We start from the raw sequence: 26,122 nt of genomic DNA, 5'->3' as shown, positions 1-26,122 counted from the left end.
TCTTTTATTTTCAGAAAGAGGTAAATTTCCGTTGTATTAATTTAAACGTATTTTTATTTCTGTAGGAGAAGCGTTTATTGTGAAACTGTACGGCGGAAAAATAACAGATGGACTCGCCAGGCCAAGATTTAAGATTTAAATATATCCAAACTTGTTGCGAAAAAAAACAAAAACAAACAAACAAACAAACAAACAAAAAAAAAAAACACCGAATTATATCGTGAATCTAGCAAGCCTTCCTCCAAGTTCAGCTGCAGCGCGCCAGCATAGTTTTCGAGTGTACAATCAGATACAAGAGTGGAAGGGAAATTACCTTTCCCCTGAGAAACGATGATCGAAAATAGAGGCGAGACAGTACGTACGCGTGGCATTGACTTTGCCACCAGCCCCACGTAATCTACTATATCTCGTACGGTGTGAATGCAAAAGTGACTGTTCCAGAAATTGTGAGTTCCGAAAATGAGGACTCCACTGCACATCAATGTATGGAGAATGTGCTAAAGAATCATGCACAAATAAACTAGTATTACATTCATTAGAAGAGGATGATTATATTTGTGATGGTGTTGGAGAAACTTCAAAACCATCTTCTAAATGATTTAGAAACATTAATGAATGAAACAGTTAAAATGCAATTGTAGAGAGCTAGCTTATGTAATTTGTAATGCAGTAAATAATTTCTAAATTTTGATTAAATATATGTATGATGATGTTAAACAAAATTTTAAATATGTGTTATTTTATAACAGTAAAATGTTTAATATCTGCTTTTTTATATAATTTTGTTTGATAATATCATAATGTAAAATGTAGACTTTTTGCTATTACAAAGCCAAGTAAATTAGCGATATCAATATTACTTTAAAATACTAACAATATTTCGTATGTATGCATTTGGTAATTTCATAGTAATTTGATTTGAAACAAATAAAATGAAATGGAGTAAATTAATTTTTAAGATAATACTCGGCATATTTAAAAATGGCGGTAACACATAAAAACGATATTAACTGAAATCATTTGAATCATGTACCTTTAACTTGGCACCAGAACGACGTTCTTGTCTCAGTTCTGTGAAGAGATATTATCGTATAAGCATAAATGAATGTATTCGCATGGACGCCATATTGATGACGTTACTTCAGGTAGTTGCCCATGTGCAATTTTTGACAATTTTCTCAGGAATCTCAGCGGTTTAAAAATGCATTAAAAAGTTTGTTTTCCAAGCGTTTTTCCGCCTTTAATTGTAAAAATATTCTTACATGTTTAGCGTAATGTAAGTGCTGAAAATTCAACACCATGCGCTACATAAAATGGACTAGTTCGCTTAACGGTTAAGATACAGAAATAATATTGGTACCTATAGAAAAGTGAGACTCTACTCTAGAACGTTTACTGCGAGGTGTTTTTCCATATATATGATAGTTTCATGGTAATCTACTATGAAACAAATAAAATGAAACGGAGAACATTAGTTTTTAAGATAATAACCGCCATATTTAAAAATGGCGGCAATACTTAAGAACGATATTAGCTGGAATCACTTAAACAATGCTTTATCTTTAATTTCGCACCAGAATGGAGTTTGAGTCTCAGTTCTGTGATGATATAACCACATAAGCGTAAGTAGTCGTAGCTGTGTAGCCGCCATATTGATGACGTCATTTCAGGTGGTTGCCCACGCGGGATCGTTGGGGATTTTTATGTGGAGTATCAGGGGAGTCTATAGAAGGTGTTAAAATGAAAATTAGCTTTCTAATAATTTTCTCCCGTTTCGAGGCATTTTGGCTTAATTTTCCTATGCTAGTAAAATTCTGAACTGAAAATTGTGAATATTAAATTCTAAATTCTTCATTGTCATTGACAATGAATTATACATTATCAAAATTCTTGGCCCTAAAAGTTTAATCTTAAAAAGAACAATATATATATATATATATATATATATATATATATATATATATATATATATATATATAGATAGATAGATAGATAGATAGATAGATAGATAGAATACAGGGGTCGACAAAAATTCTGAACACTTCATACAGGACACGTAAGTTTGGCCCTCTACTGTACAACACGTGTTGCGGTTGCTGATCGTTTTTTGTTTTCAATGTGCCGTGTGGACCATCCTCTTCCGTCAACAGTAACCAGTTCACCTGTGAGTGTCGTGGTGTGAAAGTGGTGCGGTAAAATGGGTGACCTGACAGACTTCCAAAGAGGCATGATCGCTGGTGCCCGTCTGGTTGGCGCTTCAGTGGCAGCAGTTGCGAACATTGTGGGGGTATCGAAAGGCACTGTGTCCAATGTCACGAGGGCACAAACAATTCATGGGCAAACGACGTCTGCAAAGCACAACAGTGGTCGAAAGATAATCCTGTCAGATAGGGACCGGAGGGCATTAAAACAGATTGAAGCAGCTAAAAAAAAAAAAAAAAAATTAAATGAAATTTTTGAGTTTTACGTCCCACGCTTATGTCGGTTAGGCTAAAGGAGACGGTGATTATGAGAAATGAATGAAATGGTGAAATGAAGAAAGTGGGAGGAAACGGGAGAACCCCGAGAAAACCCGCGCACACGGTGTTTGTCCACCACAAAGTTAACTTCGCGGGAGTAGGGTTTGAACCCGCGACCCCATGCACAAGAGGTGAACGCTCTACCACTGAGCCACCGCGGTCCCCAGCTAAAAAGAAGACCACTGCAAACAAAATTACGTCTGAACTCAATTCCGGCCTACGGTACCCGGTTTCATCGAAAACAATGCGACGGAAACTTCATAAAATGAAAATTCATGGAAGGCCACTATAGCCAAACCCCTGGACACAGCAGTAAATGCGAAGAGGCGTATCCAGTGGTGCAAGGATCACAAGGCGTGGACTCATGAGCAGTGGAAACACGTAATGTGGTTCGATGAATCGACCTTCACCTTGTTTCCAACAACCAGTCGTGTTTACATATGGAGAACACTGTCGCAGGCCTGTGATACAGACTGTCTGCTCCCAACTGTAAAGCATGGGGGTGGTTCTGTTACAGTATGGAAATGATATCGTGGTTTTCCGCAGGTCCCATCATAGCCTTGCATGGAATGATGAATGCTACGGCGTATGAGGCCATTTGGGGGACCAGGTTCTACCCATGACCCAAATATTGTTCCTGATGGTGTTGGCATATACCAAGATGATTTGGCACCCTGTCACGCTGTAAAAACGGTGAAATCATGGTTTAAGGAGCATGGCCAGAAGCTATCACACCTCCCCTGCGTCCGACAATCACCAGATCTGAACATTATCGAGCCATTGTGGTCTGAGTTAGAAAGGCGTGTTCGGTCTCATTACCCTCCACCAGCATCCCTTAAGGAACTAAGGCATGATTTTCACACTTTTGCAAACGTTTTAGATTTTTTTGTCCAACCCCTATATATATATGTTTAAACTTTCATCGTACCTCATATAAGGTTGGCTAAATGTTAATTTCGGTAGATTCCTTAAAGTTATCTACTTATAAGCAAGCAAACACAATTAATAATTATAATTCGTCACATTATTTAATAATCAATATTATGCCATTCCCAGAAATTCTTTACTAAATCTTAACTTAATGGTTGAGATTGCATCATACACTAACTTTCATCATTACTCATAAACAAAACAATCTATTAAGAATATTCCTTCTTCTGATTATGCTATTAACTGGCATCACTATTAAGATACGAATGTTAGATTTAAATTCGATTAGAGTTTCAGAATGCTCAAAAATACTGCATTTTACTTCACTTTAAAAAAAAAGTTGATTTAAATCATTGATTTAAAAAACCATGCGATTTAAATCATGATGTAAATTAATTTGATTTAAATCAAACAACCCTGCTATATATGAAGGATCTCACAATGGCTCACAGGAGCCACTAAAAGATCTTATTATAATTATTAAAGCCCATTAAATAAACAAATTCAGCTGAATAAGATTTTGCAACCTGGCTTTCAAACTCTATTCGCAAAAATGTATCCAAATGGAGGATTTTTCTCACCTTCTTAATCCGACTACGACCCCACATTAAGACTGGGATTTACCATTTGATTGGTCTGATATATATATATATATATATAAACATACTTACCTTTATCAACTGTCGCAGAAATATCAGGTAACTGGGTCATCTGTTTTGTGGGTTCATCCAACTCCTCTAACTTGTACTTTTTCCTAAGAAAATCCACCAGTACTTTTCTCACGACTTCCATGTCACATTGCAGTTTGTCTAAATGGTTTATTAGAGCTACACATCGAAGACACAGCAAATCATCTTCAGACACTATCAGCATATATCCATCTCCTAGTAGCTGTCCCACCTTTGACATCATCTGAACTTTGGAATAAGGTGTCGTTCCCTTGGTAAGAGGCAGAGCTTTACCACATAACAGCTCTTCACAGACGAAACATTTTGGAACTGCTTTGGTGTCCTATGGATATATAAATATCAACTTAAGCGACTCTTGACATTTCCGATTATAATTTGCATTTAATAAAGGTTAGAGCTCATCTGCTATTATATAACAAGTGTATGCAGTCAACTCGAATTAATTTGTATTACTTTTACGTTTTAAATCCTATAACAGTTTCTTTTTTTCATTTGTAATATTTTCAGATAACGCGAGATTCATTAGACATTTAGTAAAAAATTGATTCAAAAAGTTTGCAAATACAGAAATTGTCATGAAATAATTTTTTACTTCTTGCAAACAGTGACTGTCAAAATATGAGTGAAACCAAAAACATGATTTGAAGGTGTTGTATCTTGGCACATAGTCTTTTCAAAAAAGCTTTTTTTTTCTATAGAAGCTAGTGTTGTTATTTTATTGAACTTCTCTCTAACGTTGAACAATATGCACTTAAGCTGTACTGATATGTATTCAAAATGTAACGAAGTTCTGATGTAAGAGTTAACATAAATGTAAAAGTCGCCTTTAACTTTTGATTTAGAGCAATTACAAAACTTTTAATACTATTTTGAGTACAGATCACGTAATTTTAAATATATCTTGGTTCAACATTAAACAAATTCAACAAAAATACCAACAGCAACACCAACAGATATTAAGCTTCTTCTGGCTATATTTAACAACTTTATATGACAATACGTTTTCTCTCGTCTTTAAGGAAACTACGTTTACGAGAAAGGAAAGCTACTTTATACAGCTTCTATTTATTTATTTTTATGAAGTACTTATTTTTAAAAACATAAATAATCTAAGTTTAGTTTTAAGTTTATTTATTTAAAAAAAAAGAAACTTCCGAAAACAATTTTTAACTTAAAGCCCTAATAAAGAATTTGCTTGATCCGAAAATTCAAATCAATATACAACCACACAATAAATAAATAAATAAATACATAAAGCATATATAAATTGACAAGCAAATACCTCCACGCGCTACTGTGGGCAATATTTTGCATGTTTCTATTTACATCTTTCATACAAAATTTGTCTGATAAAGGGTCGCACAAAATTCAAACTTCCCCTATAGGCACCTTTCGGAAGCATCTCCTCTCTTCTCTCCCGTTCTATAAAAGTAAACAAGAAAGTTCTGTCCCTTTTGTGAAGTTCCATATTTAATTGGCCCTCACACCATGAGTTAAATACTAATAGAGATAAGGCGAAGGTCAGTTGTTGGTGTATATTTAATATACTACCTAGTTGTGGCAGTTCAGTTACAACTTGAACTTGCGTAAAGACAGAGTGAGCATCTAACCTCCACAGAGCGTCATAACGGCGTATACTGTACAAGTTCAAACTGGGTTCAAACGCCGCTGCAGCGGCGGCGGGAGATATGCTAGGCCTTTAATGAGGGTGTCGTGACTACACGCACAGTGCAGCGGTGGTTTAACAAGTTTAAGGACGATGACGAAACACGTACCGGAAGACTAACACATGTACAAAATAAAGATCTTCAGGCAGCAATTAAAGCGAACAGTGGCCAGAAGTGTGAGGAACTGGAACTACAATTCGGTGTGTGGAGAAACCATTCGGCAGCACCTCCATCAACTTGGGAAGCACTACAAGTTGGGTCGATGGGTCCCACATGATTTGACTCTGGGCCAGAAAGCTACGCGAGCAGACACCTGTATTTCTTTGCTGCTACGTCTGAGGAAGGAGTCATTTCTGGACAGGGTGTTGACATGTGATGAGAAATGGGTTCTGTACGAAGCTCCATGGCGCCGTCATCATTGGTTAACATCCCATAAGCCGGTTCCAAAACACCGAAACCAGCACTGCACCAGAAGGTCCTCCTGTGTGTAGACTGCTCGCGCAATCGTGCATCGGCAGCTGGTCAAAGCACACAATCAGTGAGAAAACCAACAGAATGCAGTAGATCAGATGAAAAAAAAACTTTATGGAATGACTCTGATTCACAGATGGCCATTTTACACTGGGCTCTCTCGGGCTCGTGCTCAATTCCGTCAACTGGGTTCCCGTTCACTCGGGCTCGGGCTTATTTCTTTCAACTGGGCTCACGCTCGGGCTCAGTTCCCTCAGTCCGGCTCGTGCTCACTTATTTCATTGAGGCTCGTTCTCAATTATTGAATGAATAACTTGTATTAAGTTTCTGAATGAATAGTTTGTATTAAGTTTCTGGAAACAAGAGATAGCACTGAAGTTGATTGAGCAATAGTTTATTTCTTTATGTTTCCAACTTCTGTTGTAAAAATAGACGTTAAGTCATGGATATTAAGTGATAGTGATAGATGTTAATAGATAGTCCATGAACACCCGGATGGTATAGCCTCAATGCGATTTCCTTTGTATATTTTTTCTCTTCTCCAGCCCAAAACAAGTTTTATATGCTCAAGCACACACACACACACACACACACACATATATATATATATATATATATATATATACCAAATCATAAAATTTTCTAACATTTTCAAGAGCGAATTTGGGTGCGAATTAGGCCAAATTTTCATCCATGCGATACAAACATACTTTGCTTGCGATTTGGTAGCGTCTAAAGCCGACCATAGACATTTTTGGTGGTGAATTTTGATGTTTTATAGAACAGAATGTTCCAATATGTACTTTCATTTGCACAGTTAAAAAAAAAATCGTGACCCAAAAGCTAACTGATTTCGTGACTTTCGTGACCGATAGACACCCTGATCTATCATCCAAATAGCTTGAAATCTTAATTAAATGCTAAAACTCTCCAAGTTTTTCTATAAAAAAAATGAAAATAGTAAATCACAAATGTTCTATGTGGGCCCCCTTTGTTACCCTGCATACATCTATTCGGTATTCCAATTCCGCCCAGACCCGTTTCAACATGTTTGCATCAACAGTTTGCACTGCAGCAGTGATGCGCTCTTTCATTTTATTCACATCTTGGGGTAGAGGGGGTTTGCAATGTCTTTTAGAGTCCCACAGAAAAAAATCGTAGGGAGTTAAGTCTGGTGATCTTGGTGGCCAATGTAGAAGCTGATGATCATTTTTACCTGACCGCCCAATCCAGCGGTGTGCAAGTCTGTTGTTGAGGAAATTTCTGACATTGTGATGAAAGTGACATGGAGCTCCATCCAATTGATAGATGAAGTTTGCACTGTCATGTTCGAACCGTGGTATAAGCTACGTAGTAAGCATTTGTAGAAATGTTTGTCCAGTCACAGTTCCTTCGTCAGTTGCAGTTGCATTTACACCTTCATACTAATATAGCATTTAGTTCTTCAGAACAACCGGTGGTTACTGAACAAATTCTGCATGGGTAGAGACCTGACTTCAGCCTTCGCAGTCGGTTACGAGTTTCAGTTATCTTTTGAGAAAGCAACTCTAGAAATCTACACACACCTCGAACAGAACTCTGCAATATTGAAGATTACTCATCCTTTAATACTGTGAAAACACAGAAACGTTACCTCAAATATGATCATACTTCCATTGATGATGATCCTATGGAAAAAAAGATCTTCTGCAGTAGATATCGACACGATGAGAAAAGTTGGCGTAGACTAAAGAATTACCACCAATGTAACTGTTGGTAAATTGGACATTGGTTATGGTCTGACTTCCACCATACTGCACAACCATCTATATTTGTGTCTAAGGTATCAGCACACGGTGAATACCTCAGTCGCTGTTGCCTTTTCAGAGCTAACAACGGGAGGAAACTTCACTGGAACCAATTTCCCGGCACGTGTTAAATGAATGTGCTGCCCTCATTGCTTTCGATTTGCGAAACGCATGTAAAGATCAGAATGTGAATGATACTAACATGGTGGGGACGTCCGTAGGAAATCTTGCGAACAGACCGACGTCTGCAACGGAACAGATACAGTTTCCACCACGGCAAAAGCACAAAGAACCATTGCTGAGGGAAAAATGCAAGTCATGTGGAAATAAAATTGCAGAGAAGTCGAGAATAATCTGCACTACTTTGTATTTTATGTCTATTTGATCAAAATTACTTAAGTTTGAATTCAACACTATTAATACTAATGAAGATAGATTTCTGTTGAAGATCGAAAGAATGACTATCAATGTGTGCCTGTTAAAAGCTTCATATTTTACTTAAATTCTCATTTTAAATTCTATTTTATTGATAGTACTCCCATTAGTACAGGCTTTTCGCATTAATAATATGAGGTATACATGAGAAGTAGCGTCTTTATGCTTCTTTAGAGGACTTAATCCCCAGCAAACGGAATATAAGATTCCTAATAGGGAGCAAAAGTATATTTATTCAGGACCAATATAAAAGAATGAAATTACTTCATTCTGCTTCAGCGGAAAATCTTGTTACCACTTTCCTTGGAGCTTAAAATACGAATTTTCAAGCAACAATCACACTGAATTTTTAAAAGAGACACGATGGTGTACTTTGCACTTGCATATTTTTGGATCCAGTGAAGGCACTCAAGTTGCAGTTTGCAATTGCACTCGGTTCTATCGGAGGCGTAGTTTTAAATTGATGGATCACACCAATTCTAAGAATTAGAGTAAAAACAATATTAACAATACCACGTAATTATTAAAGTGAGGGAATTCGTTTTTTAAAGCGATCTTCCAATATAGTTAGATAGTATAGTTAGATTTTTAAATATATATATATACAGGGTTGCAAAAACCATGGTTTTTATTGAAAAAACCAAAAAACCAGTTTTTTTTTTTTTGTTTAAACCAGGTTTTTTTGGTTTAAATAATTTACTCTATGTATTTATATTAAATATGGACAGAAATTAGTTTGTTTCCCCTTGGTGTTATTATGCAACAACAAGGTTATGCTGGAAGGGGTCACATAAGCTTAAAGCGGAATCCAAACCGCTTCTCGGCTTACATCCAAGAGAAATTGTCCATTTGGACACGAAACCGGGACTAATTTGTCACAAATGCGATTGCCGACTCACTCACGAAGGACTTCTGATAAAAATACGTTGTACTGATCTTTACATAGGCCTACTTGTTAATATAATTGTCAAGAGTTATTTCAGAAGAGCAAAAAGATAAACAGTTACACAAGTAAAAACATTATACAGAATTATATATAAATCGGAAAACTCCCGCCTTAGTCATTGGGAAAATCCTATTATTACTTTAAATGTATTTGTATGTAAAATTTTAAGGTCAACGTATCATAATCACTACACTAAAACTGAGGTATTAAATTACAAATTTCGTATGTATATATCATTCAATAAAATTAAAACCAAGTCAAATCCAAGCTGATGTTGGAAGCTACGTAGGCAGCTGATAAATTTGGCAATTTCTATCAATATATTTAAGCAACCTTGGCTTCTTTATAAAACAACAGGCATTCACTCAAGTAGAAATATATAATTTGGTTTCGTTTCGTATGTTTAGGCTTAACATCCTTATGAAATACCAAGGTTATCACGGCGAAGACTTTCGCTTAGAGGGACACCTCGAATCGCTACTTGGTTTACACTTACTTGAAAGACGGGTTGTGGTTCGACCGAGAATTAAACACGGGACCCCTTGATTAAAAAGTGAACAGTCGATAAATGTAATGCGGATGGTTTGATATGTGGAAACGTCACCATGAAGTTCACACGATTTAAAGCATTTTTCGTTCTTTTTTTTTCTTGGTTTAAACCAGTTTGGTTTTTTTGAAAAACCAGCTGGTTTAAACCAAGGTTCCCGGCTAACCCTGTATATATATATATATTCTATTTTAGAATCAAAGTAGAATTTATTTAAAAACGCTTGCATCCCGTTTTTGCTAAGAGTATACACTTACCGTATATGGAATGGCACCTAATATTTTCACGGCAGGTTTATTACAGCTTCCAGGTAATGACGAAATTCCACTAGTCATTTTCTGAAAAATTAAATATGCACAGTTATATTTAGATTAATGAATGCGAATGAAAAAAAAAAACTAATCATGACAACATTAAATCCTCAGAAATCACCACAGTAGACTTTTCATACTGAATTTTATATTACCCATTAACAGACGCTATAGGATACACCTTAATATTCTCTCGGGGCTCATGATCACGATCACTTTTAATTTCTGCTTGCTGGAAACTCCCTGTTTTCTCGTCCTGTATTGTTTGTAGTGTCCTGTTAAAGAAAATGAGCCACAACTATTAGGAAAAAAACTTTCAATGCTTACGTAGCTAATATTGTATCCGTCCACTAATAAACTGAAGAGAATGAGGCAATTCTTAGGAACATTTTTTATGTGATGACTAAGTTATTTCATGATCTTGAATTTATAAGTAACGTAGTCAGGATTTCCACAACGATTTTCTCAGGTATGGCTCTTTATTCACATGCAATTGTTTAAATTTATCATATTTACAGTTTAGGAACAATTGCTGAATCTATAATATCACTAAAGCTAATATTTCCTTAATTATTTATTCCAGGACCTGAGCAGTAAAGATGAACAGAAGCTTCTAAAGTTTGTGTGTAGATAACTGTATCCAGTTCAATATTGTAATGGATCTTAATACTTTCTGATAATTACCCGCAAACTTCTCGAATATGAACCTGGGAAGAATATGTATACTTCTCCAAAATACGACTGTGTCTTTGAATTTTTCTAAGCCCCTTAAAATTGTAAGTTTGGCAACAACGCGCTTGAAGTTATAGGAGGGGAAGTCATGAGGAAAAAAAAAAACAGTAGTGGAGGCTTCCGAACACACCTCGTTCTTTCCTGCTTGAAATATTCAGGTCTTTTTTCATTACCTAATGTAATGTTAGTTTCAGAGCAATATAATATCTTGGCAAACGCAGTTTAGTTTAGTTAAAGTTAACATACTCGCTTTTTAACTAAAAAAAAAATCGTAAAACAACGAAGAGGATTTTAAGGAGTTCCATCTCTATAAACAGAAATGAAAAGGAAGGAAAACTTTTCAACCTGGTTCGAATCCCACTCGCTACTTTTATTTATTATTATTATTAATAATAATAATAACCTTTTCTGCTGTTCTTAGATTATAGTATCTGATTTTATGATTCATATCTTTCTTCCTTTCTTCAGTAGTCATGCTTTAGAAAGTTTCGAACTGATTATCGTTTGTATCCGACGATTTCCCAAACACAAAGGAAATAAATAATCTGAGCATTTTTTAAAAGGATATATAGATGCTACTAAATTGTTAAAAGCGTTTATTCTTTCCAATGTGTGCATTGACGGGGTGCTAGGGATTTCATCCTGGCAAAAATGTTTGCTCCCTTGAAAAAGAAACTTTCATCCCTGGCAGGGTTATTCACGCTTTCAAGAATGTTTTCGAATCCTCATGATAATAGAAATCGGGAGTAACATTTATTGTTTAGGTGAAGGTACCGGAATTAGGAACAAATCTTGTTAAGGAGATTCGTTTACCAAAACTGTTATATATTTACCCTGACCGAGTGTCCATCCATTCGCAAAACGACAACTTTTCAAAGATTACTTGATAAATGACCAAATTTTTCAGTATGTAAAGTTAGGAATCGAGTTCGACTACGGAGGCAATAATCAAACCGGCAATAATAATAATTTACCGGTTTTTACGTTGATTACTGTACAGCAACGGTAACATGCATATAAAGAGGTAGTTTTCTATTATCGACTAAGCACCCCAAGAGTACATTTCATCTATATTATTTACTCTGTACTAAAACCAGAAGCAGTAGAAATCTACTACAACTTTCGGTTTCAATATTGATCTATACAGATCAAAAATGACGAGAGATGGCGAGGAGCGTTTTAAATAAAAATCGATTTAACGTCCTAACAACAAGAATATCTTATCCTTCTACCGGAAGTTGTAGATATAAACAATTTTCGAGTTTAACGTCATTCGTCATTGAATAAAACACTAGATAGCAAAAAGCTGTTCCCTATGGCAGAAAACTGCCCACTTGCGACTTTAAGGATGATTGCTATAGAGTAAAAGCGGTCATAGATAGCAAGAAGTTGTTTTCTGCATTCAATGAAGCGTTCCAAGAAAGATCGGGACAGAAAAATATCTCGAGAAATACACGTCCGACCAAGAAAAAAACAAAATACATGTCAAATATTCGTTCGATTTCTATTTAACTGTGTGCAAATCAATGCTCCTTGGCACCCCCTAAGGGGGGAAGGGGGCAGACGGGGCACCTTGAAAGTTTAAATGTGACCCCCCAGCTTTTAGTGCAGATTCAAATGCTACACACAATAATACTTAACTCTTACTGGAAACATTTCTGTGTATTGTTGACAGATGGCACTGTAATCACGAAAAATCTGTTTTATTGAGTAACGCAACAGAAAGATCGGGACAGGAAAATATCTCGAGAAATACACGTTCGAGCATGAAAAAACAAAATACGTGTCAAATATTTGTTCCATTTCTATTTAACTGTGTGCAAATCAATGTTCCTTGGCGCCCCCCCAAAGGGGGGCAACTTTACCAGTTTGAATGGGACACCCCAAGTTTTAGTGCAGATTTAGATGTCTCATACAAAAATACGTAACTTTTATCAGCAACATATTTGTCTGTTTGCTCGATAGATGGCACTCTGTAACGTACCGGTTTACCGGTAACGGTACATTGGTTTTTGTTTTGTTGTCTGTGCTATTATTGTGTGGCACCCGTATAGTTTAAAGAAACAGAATTGTTGTGTATTCTTGTTACCACATAAAACCCTGTGTAGACAGGTATATAGTTATGCGAAATCTTTTTGAAAGCGTCAGAAACGAAATGGGTTCAGACTATTACTAAATTTCCTTCCTTAATTTCTACTGAGTGAGTCGAAATGTTTTGCAATTTTCTTTTTCTTTTTCAGAGCAATCGAGGCTCAACTTGGATATGATGCCTCAAATCCTCCATGCTTTACAATTCCGGAGGCCAAGGAAATTGTTCTCTAAATCTATCAGCTGCAGAGAAATAAATAAATAACTCCGCAGGTGTACATCAGTAATGTTTGTAATTTTAATTTAACTTAAATTTAACTTCCGCTTTTAAACCATCTCGATTATTAATAACTGTTTTTTTTTCTTTCTTCGAAATTTCGCCATAATCTGTACTCTTTTCATCAGAAGAGGAAGAGACATTACACTGATTATTAAACATTTGTGTACTATCTACATGAACTAACAGTATTTTTTATACGAGATATCTAAGGTCACCTTTCCTTGTTTATTATTTTTCAAGATTAATTTCTTGTTGGAACTATCTAAGGTTATCTGAAATTTTGCGAAAAAAAGGTGAGCCTAACAGTAACCCAGCTTTCATATCTTTGACAACAAACACAGGCACATCAAAAAGGTTATCTTGAATATTCAAAGTTAACTCGAGTAATCCTTTTACTGGAGGAGTGCACGGCGGCTCAGTGGTAGAGCGTTCATCTCTGGTCCGTCAAACTGCGAAAAATGGTGTAACTCACGCAAGTAAGATCCTGGTGTAAATTACCCAGGAGGTACACCTGAGTAGCTGTATATTCCAAGTAAGAGCTGAGGTACGTTTACGTAGCTGTTCCTGTGTAGCACTACAAGTAGTTAATTTATCGCCTGTTGCTATATCTGATGTACACACTAGGCCTTTCCACTTCAATATGAATGTTTAATTTTAAACTTTAGTTGTTTATCTGATTACTCCCTGCTAAGGTGACTAGAATAAAATATTTTCGATAACAATTCGACATGTCTTTTTGTATCTTTTGATCGGAAGCGCATTTCGTGCATTACAGCGATAAAACATAGTTTTGCCATTACAGTGTCATCTCTGAAGAACATAAAAGAACTTTTCAGATAGCAGTTGTATATTTTTGTGCTTTCCATCTCAATCTGCAATCACAACTGGGGTGTTCTATTTCAAATTTACATATTGCCCCTCTGTCTTACTAAGGCGTATCCAGGTGTTTTTATTTGCACACACACACACAATTTAGGGATCAAACATGTTAGACCCATATATTTTTGTTTAATTTCATGCCCAGATGCGTATTTCTCGAGATATTCCACTGTCCCGACATTTCTGTTGTGTTGCTCAATAAAACAGATTTTGCGATTACAGTGTCATCTATCGAGCAAACAAATATGTTGCAGATAAAACTTACGTATTTTTGTACGTAGCATCTGAATCTGCACTAAAACCTGGGGTGTCCCATTTAAACTTTTCAAGTTGCCCCCTCTGCCCCCCTTAGGGGGCGCAAAGAAGAATTGATTTGCACACAGTTAAATAGAAATCGAACGAATATTTGACATGTATTTTGTTTTTTCATGCTCAGACGTGTATTTCTCGAGATATTTTCCTGTCCCGATCTTTCTGCTGCGTTACTCACTAAAACATTCTTCGTAATTACAGTGCCATCTGTCAAGAATACGCAAAAATGTTTCGAGTAAAAGTTACGTATTTTTGTATGTAGCATCTGAATCTGCACTAAAAACTGAAGGGTCCAATTTAAACTTTTCAAGTTATCCCCCTCTGCCCCCCTTAGGGGGCACCCGAGTGAATTCATTGTTCCACCCTGAAATAGAATTTAAAAATATATTTGCCACGTGTTTTTGTATTTCATGATACGACGTGCATTTCTCGAGATATTCCACCGTCCCGATGTTTTTGTGACACCCTGTATATATATAAAATATGTTCTGGCTGAATTCATCCTTCACTGGTATAATATTCTGTTCGCACCTTGATTCTCCTTCATTTTTAAGTACTCGGAGGTTACAAGCAGCTGAACCTCCAGTGAGTTCTTTATCTTTCTCCGTTCTTTTTTACGTTTCAGTCCCACAGTCACTGTTGTTGCCATGGCTCAGTTTAAGCTAGTAGATTGTGAACTTTGTGCCACTATTCCCTGGTGCTTCTTGATAAGTTTCATGAGGCTCAGCTAATTACGTAATTACAAACTTATAATTAATAGTTTTGACACAAATACATAGTTAATTATAACGACTGCTCCCTCATAAAATTTAAACCAAACCAAACTACACCATACACAAAGTAGACCTATGTTCTGACTTTCACGCAGTGGTAGAATCTTAGCGTATTTGCCAAAGAGGACGGTCTCTTGATACTCTGACCAAGGGCTCTGGAGATATATCTAATATACTAAAAAAGAAAATGAAATGAAATCTTTGAGTTTTACGTCTCACGGGTATGCCGGCTAAAGGAGACGGTGATGCTGAGAAATGAATGAAATGATGGAATGAAGAAAGTGGGAGAACCCCGATGAAACCTACGTACACAGTGTTTGTTTATCACAAAGTTCACTTGGTGCGAGCTGAGATCGAATCAGGGACCCTAAGCACAAGAAGTAAATGCTCTACCACTGATCCATCGTGACCCCTATGCTAGAAAAGAATCTACTTGATTTCAAGGTTGCCACCAAACGAAATCATTTGTGGTCCTTGATCGATATTACTTGGAAGAGCCGGTGCCAAATATTGAATTAGTTGCATCTGTGGATACTGTTTTGCAGGTCCTGAATGATTATAATTTGCCCGACACCACATGCTATATAGGTCCGACGCCACAAAAAGAGATAGGCTGTGTACGAAACGTAACAATTTACTCTTTCTGATTTATTCTTGGAAACAAAAACAGTGATGAACCACTATTTTCTAAAGTACTTTTACAAGTGATACCATTAATATACGTACTCATAAAGTCAACATAGACTACGTAAAAGATAACTGTGATGCATATCCAACTTAAACTTTAACATTACGAAAGCTTGTCAGAAACAGATGTGTTACTAGATAAGAATTTGTAGATTATTGAATTCTAAATCTGGTTGTTCTATATTCAACAAAATAAAATATTGCATATAAAAGAGTTTTCACATATAAATTCACCGATGACTTATTATGGTACGTTAAAACTGGAGAGAATCGATCCAATAACTGTCGAACCGAATGCTACTGCGCTGGTTACTGATCTAATAGAATTTTGTCCTAGTATCATATAACAGTAGCCTAACGCACTCCCCACATCATTCCTATTACAACTGCGTCTGGAAGAACGCACTTTTCAAAGCTAATAATAATAATAATAATAATAATAATAATAATAATAATAATAATAATAATAATAATAATAATAATAATAAAATAATAATAATAATAATAATAATAATAATAATAACATGCTGAACCTTTTTTGCTTAATTTTTTTGTTTCCAAACGATCCATCACCATTTCGTAAAGGCCAATTTCTGTAAAAATTGCTTTCAACAGTCCTCTTATACTCCAAGAAAGAGGAAGATTTCCAGAGATGCATTCAAAAACCATTCATTTTAGGGCAAAAGAATGATTTGATTCCTAGACACTATAAAAATGGGAGGTGGGGGGTGATTGCATGTGAATATTGTATTAGACAGGTTAAGGTGGATCACCACCCGGAAGTCAGTATAAGCATTAGTTTATTGCCTTAACCAACTCGTAAAGAAATGGCACATATTATAAGTATTACACTATAAAATAGAGTTATGCGTCAGCTACAACATGATATACTATTTTCTGTACTTATGTATTCTGTTAGCTAAAAAAGTAAAATATAAGAGGAAAACTTGATCAGTTTTAAGATGAGTACGCAAGATGGCGCTTGCTGTTAGATTTTGATACTCCTGTGCTCAGTTTTACGAAATTTTTACTTACAAGCATAAATTATTTTACAAGTAATTGTCTCATTACGGAACATGAATATTATATTACCGCTTTTCGTGTTATGTTTTACATTTTATCCAAATATTATTTTGTGTTTACAGAAATAGTTTTAGCGGCTGAATCTCATGCTTACGCAGGACGCCATAATGCTTCGTTGCCAAACTTACATGTGTACTGTTGCAGTCACAGTAGTAGGGCAATTCCTTGTTAGCGTTTGAAGTCCAGAGGCGGAACCTGTGAACTGTGACAAAACTATTACAAATAATAAAAGTGGAAAATGGGGAAACGGAAGGAATCATACACAAAAAAGAAGAATCCAACTCAAAGTAAAAGATCGAAGAGCCAAGGGAAGCGAAGAGAAAGGGAGAATAATTCGAAGAAACAGCTAAGCGCTTTTCAATTTTTAACTGTTTGTTTCCATGTAAATATTATACACACGTGTAATACGAAGATAGTTTATTTTGACGATCATTTTGAACGTTAAATATGTAATATGTGTTCTTTCTTTTTCTTCTTTTCTTTTCTTTCTTTCTTTTTTCTGAAACTCATTTTGCTTAGGTAAAATATTATATCTTCTTGAAAATAATTTATGTATTTTTTTGAGCTTTCATACATACCCGTTAGTGTCTGAACCCGTTAGTGGAAAATAGTAATTAATTCCACTTACTAGGGAAGGTCGTGGGGTGTTACTCTGACTTCATTTTGATAATATGCTCAGTCGACTCCTTTTTACATATGAAACAATTAGGCAACCGGAGAAATCCTTGATCGCAAGCTTGTTCGAATTATGGACGTTAAAATTTCAAAATTGAACAGATTTTGAAAAAAAGTTTGAAGAAACCATTTTTTAAAATACACGCTTCATTTTTGGTACTGGGGTGTTTTCTTGGGTACTCGACGGGATGGTGAGGTCAAAACATACGCATTTTGCAAGATAAGGGAACTTATTGGGGAAGGGATGGAGGGTAATGGCGTCTTACAACTTGCAAATTGCACTCTATTTGGTACACTGGGTAAATGGGCTAATAAAATTTATTTGAAACCAACTGTATTGTCATTCAAATGTCACTTTCTGTGTGGCCATCTAAACATTAAACAATGACATGTGTCTCCGAAATGCTTTGCCGCGGGACTGACTTCAACGCGACACTCAACCCAGCCGGCCTCTGTGCATTGTGGAAAAAATGAAATATTTCAGTTTAACATCCGATGATTATACCCTTTAGGCTAAGGAAGACGATGATTAAGGTAAGTGAATGATGATGGAGGAATTGATGGAATAAAAAGAAGGGAGGAAACAGGAGTACCCCGAGAAAACCCATGGACATGATGGTATCCATTGTGGAAGACGGTGTTTCAATATTTCATCGCTAGCCATTTTTTAAAATTTTTAATGGATTTCAATGGCGATTGTTTGAAAATAGTGGCCAAACTTCAGACAATATTTTACGGTATTTCGCGAGAAATGTGACCAAAAAACAAACAATCGGCTAGAGGTGATGTATTGAAACAGTGGTTTTCTCGATAATAAAAGTCACCTAGTTCACAACTTTGAGCGCACATTCTCGCTAACCATTTTTTTCTTCTTTAAATTTTTTGGTCTATTTTCTCGTTGATATCTTAAAATATTTCCTGGAGTTTGACCAATATTCCCCCATAAATGACATTCCAATTACTGAAAAATAAGCACATGGCTAGCGATGATGTGTTAGAACACCGTATTCTGCGATGCATAAGCATAGGCCGACAGGATTCGGAGTACCGCGACAGGGCAAGCCTGTCTGGCGCTGCTCGAGCTGCTTGAACCTAGCTACAGAAGGGGAAGAACCAGGCCACTAGTTAGTCCAAAAATACAGGGGAGTGGTAGAAGTTAGAGGGACCGATCCAACCATATTATAGTTCATCACCATATTATTGTTCATTTGCAAGCTTATCGTGAAAATTTTAGGGGAGCAGTAAAAATTTAGGGGGAGCCCGGCCCCCTAGACCCCCAGGGATACGGACCTGGGAAGAACAACAAGTTTAATTATGAATATCACGTCGTTCTTCATTGAATTTTGCACGCCTGGCAAACCGTTCCCAAGACAAATGTGATTGTTCAATTTGAAGGTGGCCACACAGGATAGTGATATTTGAATAACAATATAGTCGAATAGGAGTATCAAATACATTTTATTAGCCTATTGGCCCCAGGGGTAAAAGTGAAGGAGAATGCGCGGACGCCGTACCCCCACCTCGAAAAAAAGTTAAGGCGTCCCCCATTTTCGAAAAAACTATAATGGGTATAGATAGGCAGGGGAACGGCGTGGCATCATGCCACTACCTACTGTCCTCCCATCCTTCCAGATTCACTTTTACCACTGGTTGGCCCAGTATGTCAAATGGGAGGCAATTTGCACGGTTTAAGACGCCATTACCCTTCACACCATTCCAAATAATTTCTCTTATCTTGCAAAATGCATACGTTTTGAACTTATTACTGTGTTGGGTATCCAGGAGAACTCCCTGATATCAAAACTGAAGCGTCTATCTCAAGAAATGTTTCTTCAAACTTTCTGCAAAATCTGTTCAATTTTGAATTTTTAACGCTCATAATTCGAACACGCTTGCGATCGAGGATTTCTCCGGTTGCCTAACTGTTTCATATGTAAAAAGGCGTCGACTGAGCATAATATCGATACGAAGTCAGAGTAATATCCCGCGACCTTCTCTAGTTAGTACTTAAAAATTCATAAAACCGTAAAGCTTGATTTTTTTTCTATAATGAAAAGAAAGTATTCAGACCCTATAGCTTCACTTGAGAAACGCAACCACTCATGTAGAAATCCTTTTTTTACTCCAGAGCTGCAGTGACTCCGTGGTAGAGCATTGACATCTTGTATGCGGGGCCACTGGTTCGATCCCAGCTTAGCCAGGTGAGCTTTTTGGTGGACACACACCATGTGTGTGTGTGGATTTTTTCAGAGTTTCTCTTTGTGCTCCTACTTTCTCATTCTACCATTTAATTCATCCTTACCATCACCGTCTCGTTTAACCTATATGGCATAACCGAGAGACATGAATGTTTTTTTCTGTAACGTCCTATCATTGTGCTTCGAAGGAAAGATGGAAGGTGATGATGACAACGAATGAATGGTTGAATGAAAGAAAGGGAGGGACCCGGAAGAAACTCCACTCATGGTTTGTTCACCACAAAGCTCACTTGGCGCGAGCTGGGATCCAGCCAAAAACCTGACCCACCAGAAGTGAGTGATCTATGTCTAGCTCTTATTGATCCAATATTCTGACGAATATTGTCCGTGAATTCCGATTTGTAAGTGATACGTTTACCGCTTGCGGTTTCAACATAAGAATAAGGAGCGGAGATGGAACCCATGCTTGGGACGCTGAATCTATATCAACAAATAATTTCTTGTTATCGCTTACCGCTCTATGTAAATTGGAAGTGTGATAAGGAGCAATGCAGAATGACTGGATGAAGTAGCTACAATCATTGGCATAAGTCACTGTTCACTCTGTAATATTATCCACGCTGTACTCAGATTTCGGAATGTGTGTGCCAGGATGGTATCACGCCAATTGATAGACGAACTGAAGCAGCGATGTGTTAATGTGTCACGAGATTTTGGTACGCCGTAAACGAGAAGGTAGTGAGTGACTTTCAGAAGAGATTCGTTACTGGGTATGAAACACGGGTGCACTCCTACATTCCGGAAGTAAGAAAGCGAGCATGCAATGGCAGTATCCATTATCGGACACAACCATCTACATGGAAGTTAGTACTTTTTTCTGGGACCAAAAGGGTGACATTTTGGAGCGTTACAGCATAGGGAACGCATAGTCAATAATATCTTGTATTCCGATCTCCAAAAAAGTCCTAAACTTACTATACGAAGTAATACGGACTTCTGAAAACAAATTTCCTCTATAACATAACAATACTCGGCCTCATACTACTGCCTGTGCAATGGCTGCGATCATTGAAAATCTTCATTTCATCCTCCTTTCGTACCGAATCTCGCCTCAGTGGTGAAAGGCACTAAAGATACAGAAGTTGCAATTTGATGAAGAGGTGCAACAAATGGTGTATGACTGAATGCGTATCCAATCAAAAAAAAAAAAAAAAAATCTTTAGAGGCATTGGGACACTTTGGAAGTAATGGGAAACTTATATTGAGCGTAGAGTGGATTATGTAGAAAAATGAAATTCATTTGTTCCATGCTCACTCAAAATTTTCCTTTTTTTAAGTTTTAAAAGTTTGTTGACACCTCGTAACACTAAAAAATTGTTGTTTCCGTAAGTACAGCATATGGAAGTGGAGATACAATTTTAACAACCGGTTCGAAGAACCTGAGAAATTCTAATAACCGGTTCGGTCGAACTAGGTGAGTGACACCATTGAGTAAAACAATAGACCCGTATGCTCTGTCAACGATCAGGCTATGAGCGTCCGCAGCGAAGGCAAGGGGACAATCGCTTTACCCTGCATTTTCGAAAGGTGTTTGGTTGTTTCAAAACGCTTTTACCCAGAAACACATATGAAGGAACATTATATTTGGTTACACCTACTAGAATATTTAATATAGACCTATTTAATGTAGTCCACAAAGATATGCAATATGCCTGAATAATAAGTGTTTTGCATCATGCGTTATGCGCATCAACGTATGTCGGGCTTTTGCCCCTTCCCCGGCCTTGGGAAAATCCTGCGGGTGTTTCTGGATAAAAGTGTTCTTATTCGGAACTGCTATTATCTTCAGGTGTGCATAGTATCAAGTATGAACCAGTACTAAAAGATAGCATGAAATTGTTTTTGAATATATGCCACTATAAACAAGAATCAGAGAATTCATACTTGAGCTTATTATTGTTGAAGATCGTGTGATATATGAAGTACAGCAATCAAGGTTCAAAACAAATACTTGCAAAACACATGCAGAAATGAAGTGGGTTAAACATACTAGTAGATTTTAATAAAATTAGTTGTAAATAGCTTGGTAGGTAGATCACCTCTGGCGCACGAGATCGCTGGTTCGATCCCACTTTTCGCCAGGAAGACTTTCTATAGGACCAATAGTGTGCGTGGATTTTCTCGATTTTTTTCCCACTTTCTTCAGTCCACCATTTCGATAATCATCATCACTGCTCCTTTTAGATTCAGACTATAATCGTGGAATATTAAACTAGAAAATTTGAAATAGCGCCTTCGGCACCCTAACACCCGTGCTAATCGCGTAGTTTTACTCGCTGCGAGAACTAAAGCAGAGTCATTCTGACGCCTGATTACTAAAGAGTTCGACTAACATATGTTTCCTGCAGTAGTCAGGCCTTTAGTATGACGCTAATCATACGTCAAAACGACTCTGCATAAAGCCCTATCTCAGTTTCCTCATTCCACCTGGATTGTGGAACAAATCTGTATGTAAGTAAGCAACCTAGTAAAAGTTGGTGATAGTTTTCATTTAACGTAGCCATGTTTGGTCCAGAAAACGCAGGAATTTTAGCCATAATAATTATCATCCCGGTAGCCACTCCAAAATTGTAGGGGGGGGGGGGGGCGATCCAACAATATTATAGTTCATTTGCAAGCCTACGGTGAAAATTTTAGGGGGGGGCGCCTACACTCCCCTGGATACGGGCCTGACGATTATGCCACCTAAAATAAAGTTATACTAAGACATTCAACTTACAAAATATATGCACTGGGGAACACAACTTACAAAATACTTGCACGGGAATACAACTGACAAAATACCACGCTTGAAGGAACTAAGTCTGTTTTGTTGAAAAGATCGGATTTGTTTAATGGTTTTGTATTTGGATACTTATTCTTAATTTGCACCTTTGAGACATCTAGTTATAGATAAACGTATATCTTTGTAATTTGCAAAGAAAATTTTACCATGCAAGTAGTTTTCGTTACCCCTAAGTGCAGTTTGAGTCGAATTTTGCCCAAAAAACGCTGGAATGTTAGCTATGATATTTAAGCCCCTAAAGTAAAGCTGCTCCAAGGATTACAACTTCGCCTATAAAATAACATTTTTGAACCTACTAAGAATATGTTTTGTCCTAGGTAATGATTTTGTATTTGTACACGTATCCTTAATCTGCACCGTAGAGGCATCTAATTATAAATAAATGTACCGTTAACTACCGTTTTCTAAGAAACTATTACCATAGAAATGATATGATTTCCCCCTAAATGCAAATTGAGCTGCTCTTTGACCAAAAAAGAAGGGGATTTTAGCCATGATATATTAAATCTCTAAAGTAGAGATAACTTTTACACCAAGGATTACAACTAGGCTTATAAAACACCATTTTTGAGCGTACTGAGAGTATGTTTTGTCCAAAAGATGAAATTTATGTGATGTTTTTGTATTAGTATAGGCATTCTTAATCTGCACCGTAAAGACATCTAGTTTGAGAGATACACATAACGTTTCATAAGTTAAAAATCACTTTTGATCAAAGAATATAATTAATTCATATTTTAAAGCAGGCAGTATTGAGTAAAATGCAATAAAAGCTCTCATTTCTCTTTGTTGTAACTCATGTATAAAATGCGGCCGTGTCTAAACACTTTTCTATCCGTAACTCATGTGGCAACATCGCATGTATCGCAATGAGCTCTGCCATCTAGTGAGAAAGTTTTACCCTAAAGGTGACTAGCGATCCAGCTTGATAAAGTTACAAACTTTCGGGATTAATTTTTCGGTAAACACTGGAACCAGCTCTGAAAATTCCTCTTCAGCTTACAATAATTACAGTAAAGTAAAATTGTCTTCACCGGATATTACCCTGCGTCAGGCACTTGTATTGAATCCTACATAGGAATAACGAAAGAAGCATAGCTAATAGGTTAAAGAACACATTAAAGACGCAAGAGGTGGTACCCTTCTTCCCCCCCCCCCCCCCACACATCTTCCAGCTCATCTCAAGACACCTACAAGAACATGGGCACAACATTGAAAGAGTGGAAATTCTACATTCCTATTCCGATACCACATAAAAGAAAACTTTCGAGTCTTCTTTTTTTTTTTTTTTAAATCAGGATCAAAAATTCGAAACTCAATTTAGACAGGAGAAACCTTGATTATATATGGCGTAAAATCTTTAACCAAAATTAAATTTTAAATGGTGTTTTACTGTCACAATGTACACATTCTTCATAGGTTCATATTCTAGATTTCCAGACAGGTGTCAAAGTCTACGATCAATTGCAGTTTTGATCTGGCCAGTGTTCTTTACATAATTTGACAGCATCTGTTGCTGAAGCAAATAATAAAGAAATATTAACTTTAGTGATATAGAAAAAGGAATTGTTCACAAACTGTAAATATAATAAATTTTAACTTTTGCAAGTGACTAAAGAATCATATCTGAGAAATAATGACTACGCTACTTACAAAATAAGGATCATGGAACACCTTAATGATCACACAAAAACTGTTACTAAGACTTGTATCATTCTCTTCAATTTGCTAGTGGACGAATTCGATACTAGCTACAAAAACGGTAAGTTTTTAATTCTTTTTTTTTTTTAAATGCTTGGTATTCACTTTCTTTCACAGGACAATACAAAACAACAAGGAGGTAGTTGATAATACATAAAAAGAAAGCAAAACTAAGACCAGTCTTCAATATACAAACACTAAAATACAGTAATAAAACAGAGGAAACTCTCACTGCTTATTCATAACTTATTCACAACCCGTAAGAAGGCATACAATATTGCCTTCCTACATACACAAAACTCGTACACAACCTCGACGAAGGATGCAAACGTATTTCTTAATAACCAGACGTACAATCAAAAGAAGAGAAGGCACGTGCACCAGTTAATCGAGATAGCAGATCTGCTATAGGTTCTAGCTGAACTTTAGGCGAGATGACTTTGGCATCTAACCCTCTTAGATCTAATACTGGTTGTACTTCTCCTGATGGCTTGCGGACACAATGGATGGGATTACGGTAAGGTGAAGACCTTTCTTCGACAATACCATACTCAACCCATTTCATTAACTCTTTTTCAAACTCATCCCGCATAGATTGAGGTATGCCATACAACTTTTCCACAATTGGCTCATGATCCGTAAGTTCTATCTTATATGGCTTAGTGTGGATGGGTCTAGGATATTCTGTAAATCTTGGTCGATATTTCATAAGGACATCACATAGTTTATCCTTGATATCTTCTGGCAAATCATCACGTTGTTGCACAAGCTCTTCGATCTGTTCCTCAGATATACTTGGTTCCGGTACACGGATAACTTCCTTAACTTCATGTAGGAACTTATCAACAGGACCTTAATTTGCGTCACGAATAAAAGAAAAATGTACTGATGTAGGTTCTATAAGATAAACAGTAATCATATCTCCATTTTCATCTGTTAAGTGTAGATCCTGTTTTCCACCATCAGTCATCCCATCGAATTTACGCATGAAAGGGCTTCCTAGTAACAGATCTGGATGCATATTCTTCACTACAAATACTGGTACTTCGAAGACGTTCTTGAATAAAAAAGTTAACAGTTGCATTCCTTTCACATTAAAATTTTCATTACCGGCAAATGTTCCCAAATTTATAGTTTCTACGTTTCGTAGCTTAGCAGTTGGAATCTTCCGTTGAATCTTAAACCAGGTTCGTTCGCTTAATAGATTTAATTCCGCGCCTGAATCTATACTAGCAGTTAAATCGAATTCACTTAAAGTACATGGTATTTTGGGGGAAGGATAATATTCCTCCTTGCCTATAATTTTAGCATCATCAACATCCTCGTCAATAACAAACGACATGCTATATTTGAGTATATTCGTCTGCAACTACTTTTGATTTCCCGTTCTCACTTTTAGAGGATATAAATACTGTTGCGCATTCCTTTTTCTCGGAGATTATATCTATTTAAGAGCTGATGTTTTTTGTCCATTGAACAATTGAATTTCTTTAAATTCTTAAAATTCTGAGTTCCCAATTGCTCTCCCTGCAAAGTTTTATTGACCACAATTGCGTAATATTTTATG

The 26,122-nt window shown here is 36.6% G+C and overlaps 1 protein-coding gene across 3 annotated transcripts in view; it reads right to left on the bottom strand.

Moving 5' to 3' along the window:
• Positions 1–26,122, bottom strand: part of LOC145690445 (uncharacterized) — a 56,081-nt gene that overhangs the window by 21,211 nt on the left and 8,748 nt on the right. For all 3 annotated transcript variants that reach the window (XM_081765335.1, XM_081765338.1, XM_081765337.1), the window contains exons 2-3: positions 10,249–10,329; positions 4,121–4,460 (exon numbers count right to left, since the gene is read on the bottom strand). In XM_081765335.1, the coding sequence (XP_081621461.1) occupies positions 4,121–4,460; positions 10,249–10,329 (421 nt within the window). The remainder of the gene's footprint in view (positions 1–4,120; positions 4,461–10,248; positions 10,330–26,122) is intronic.

This window comes from Thermobia domestica, chromosome 7 (genome assembly GCF_964235325.1).
Source record: "Thermobia domestica chromosome 7, izTheDome1.hap1.1, whole genome shotgun sequence".
Classification (NCBI taxonomy): domain Eukaryota; kingdom Metazoa; phylum Arthropoda; class Insecta; order Zygentoma; family Lepismatidae; genus Thermobia; species Thermobia domestica.
The sequence above is the reverse complement of the archived record's forward strand: the minus strand, read 5'-3'. Positions and strand labels throughout refer to the sequence as shown.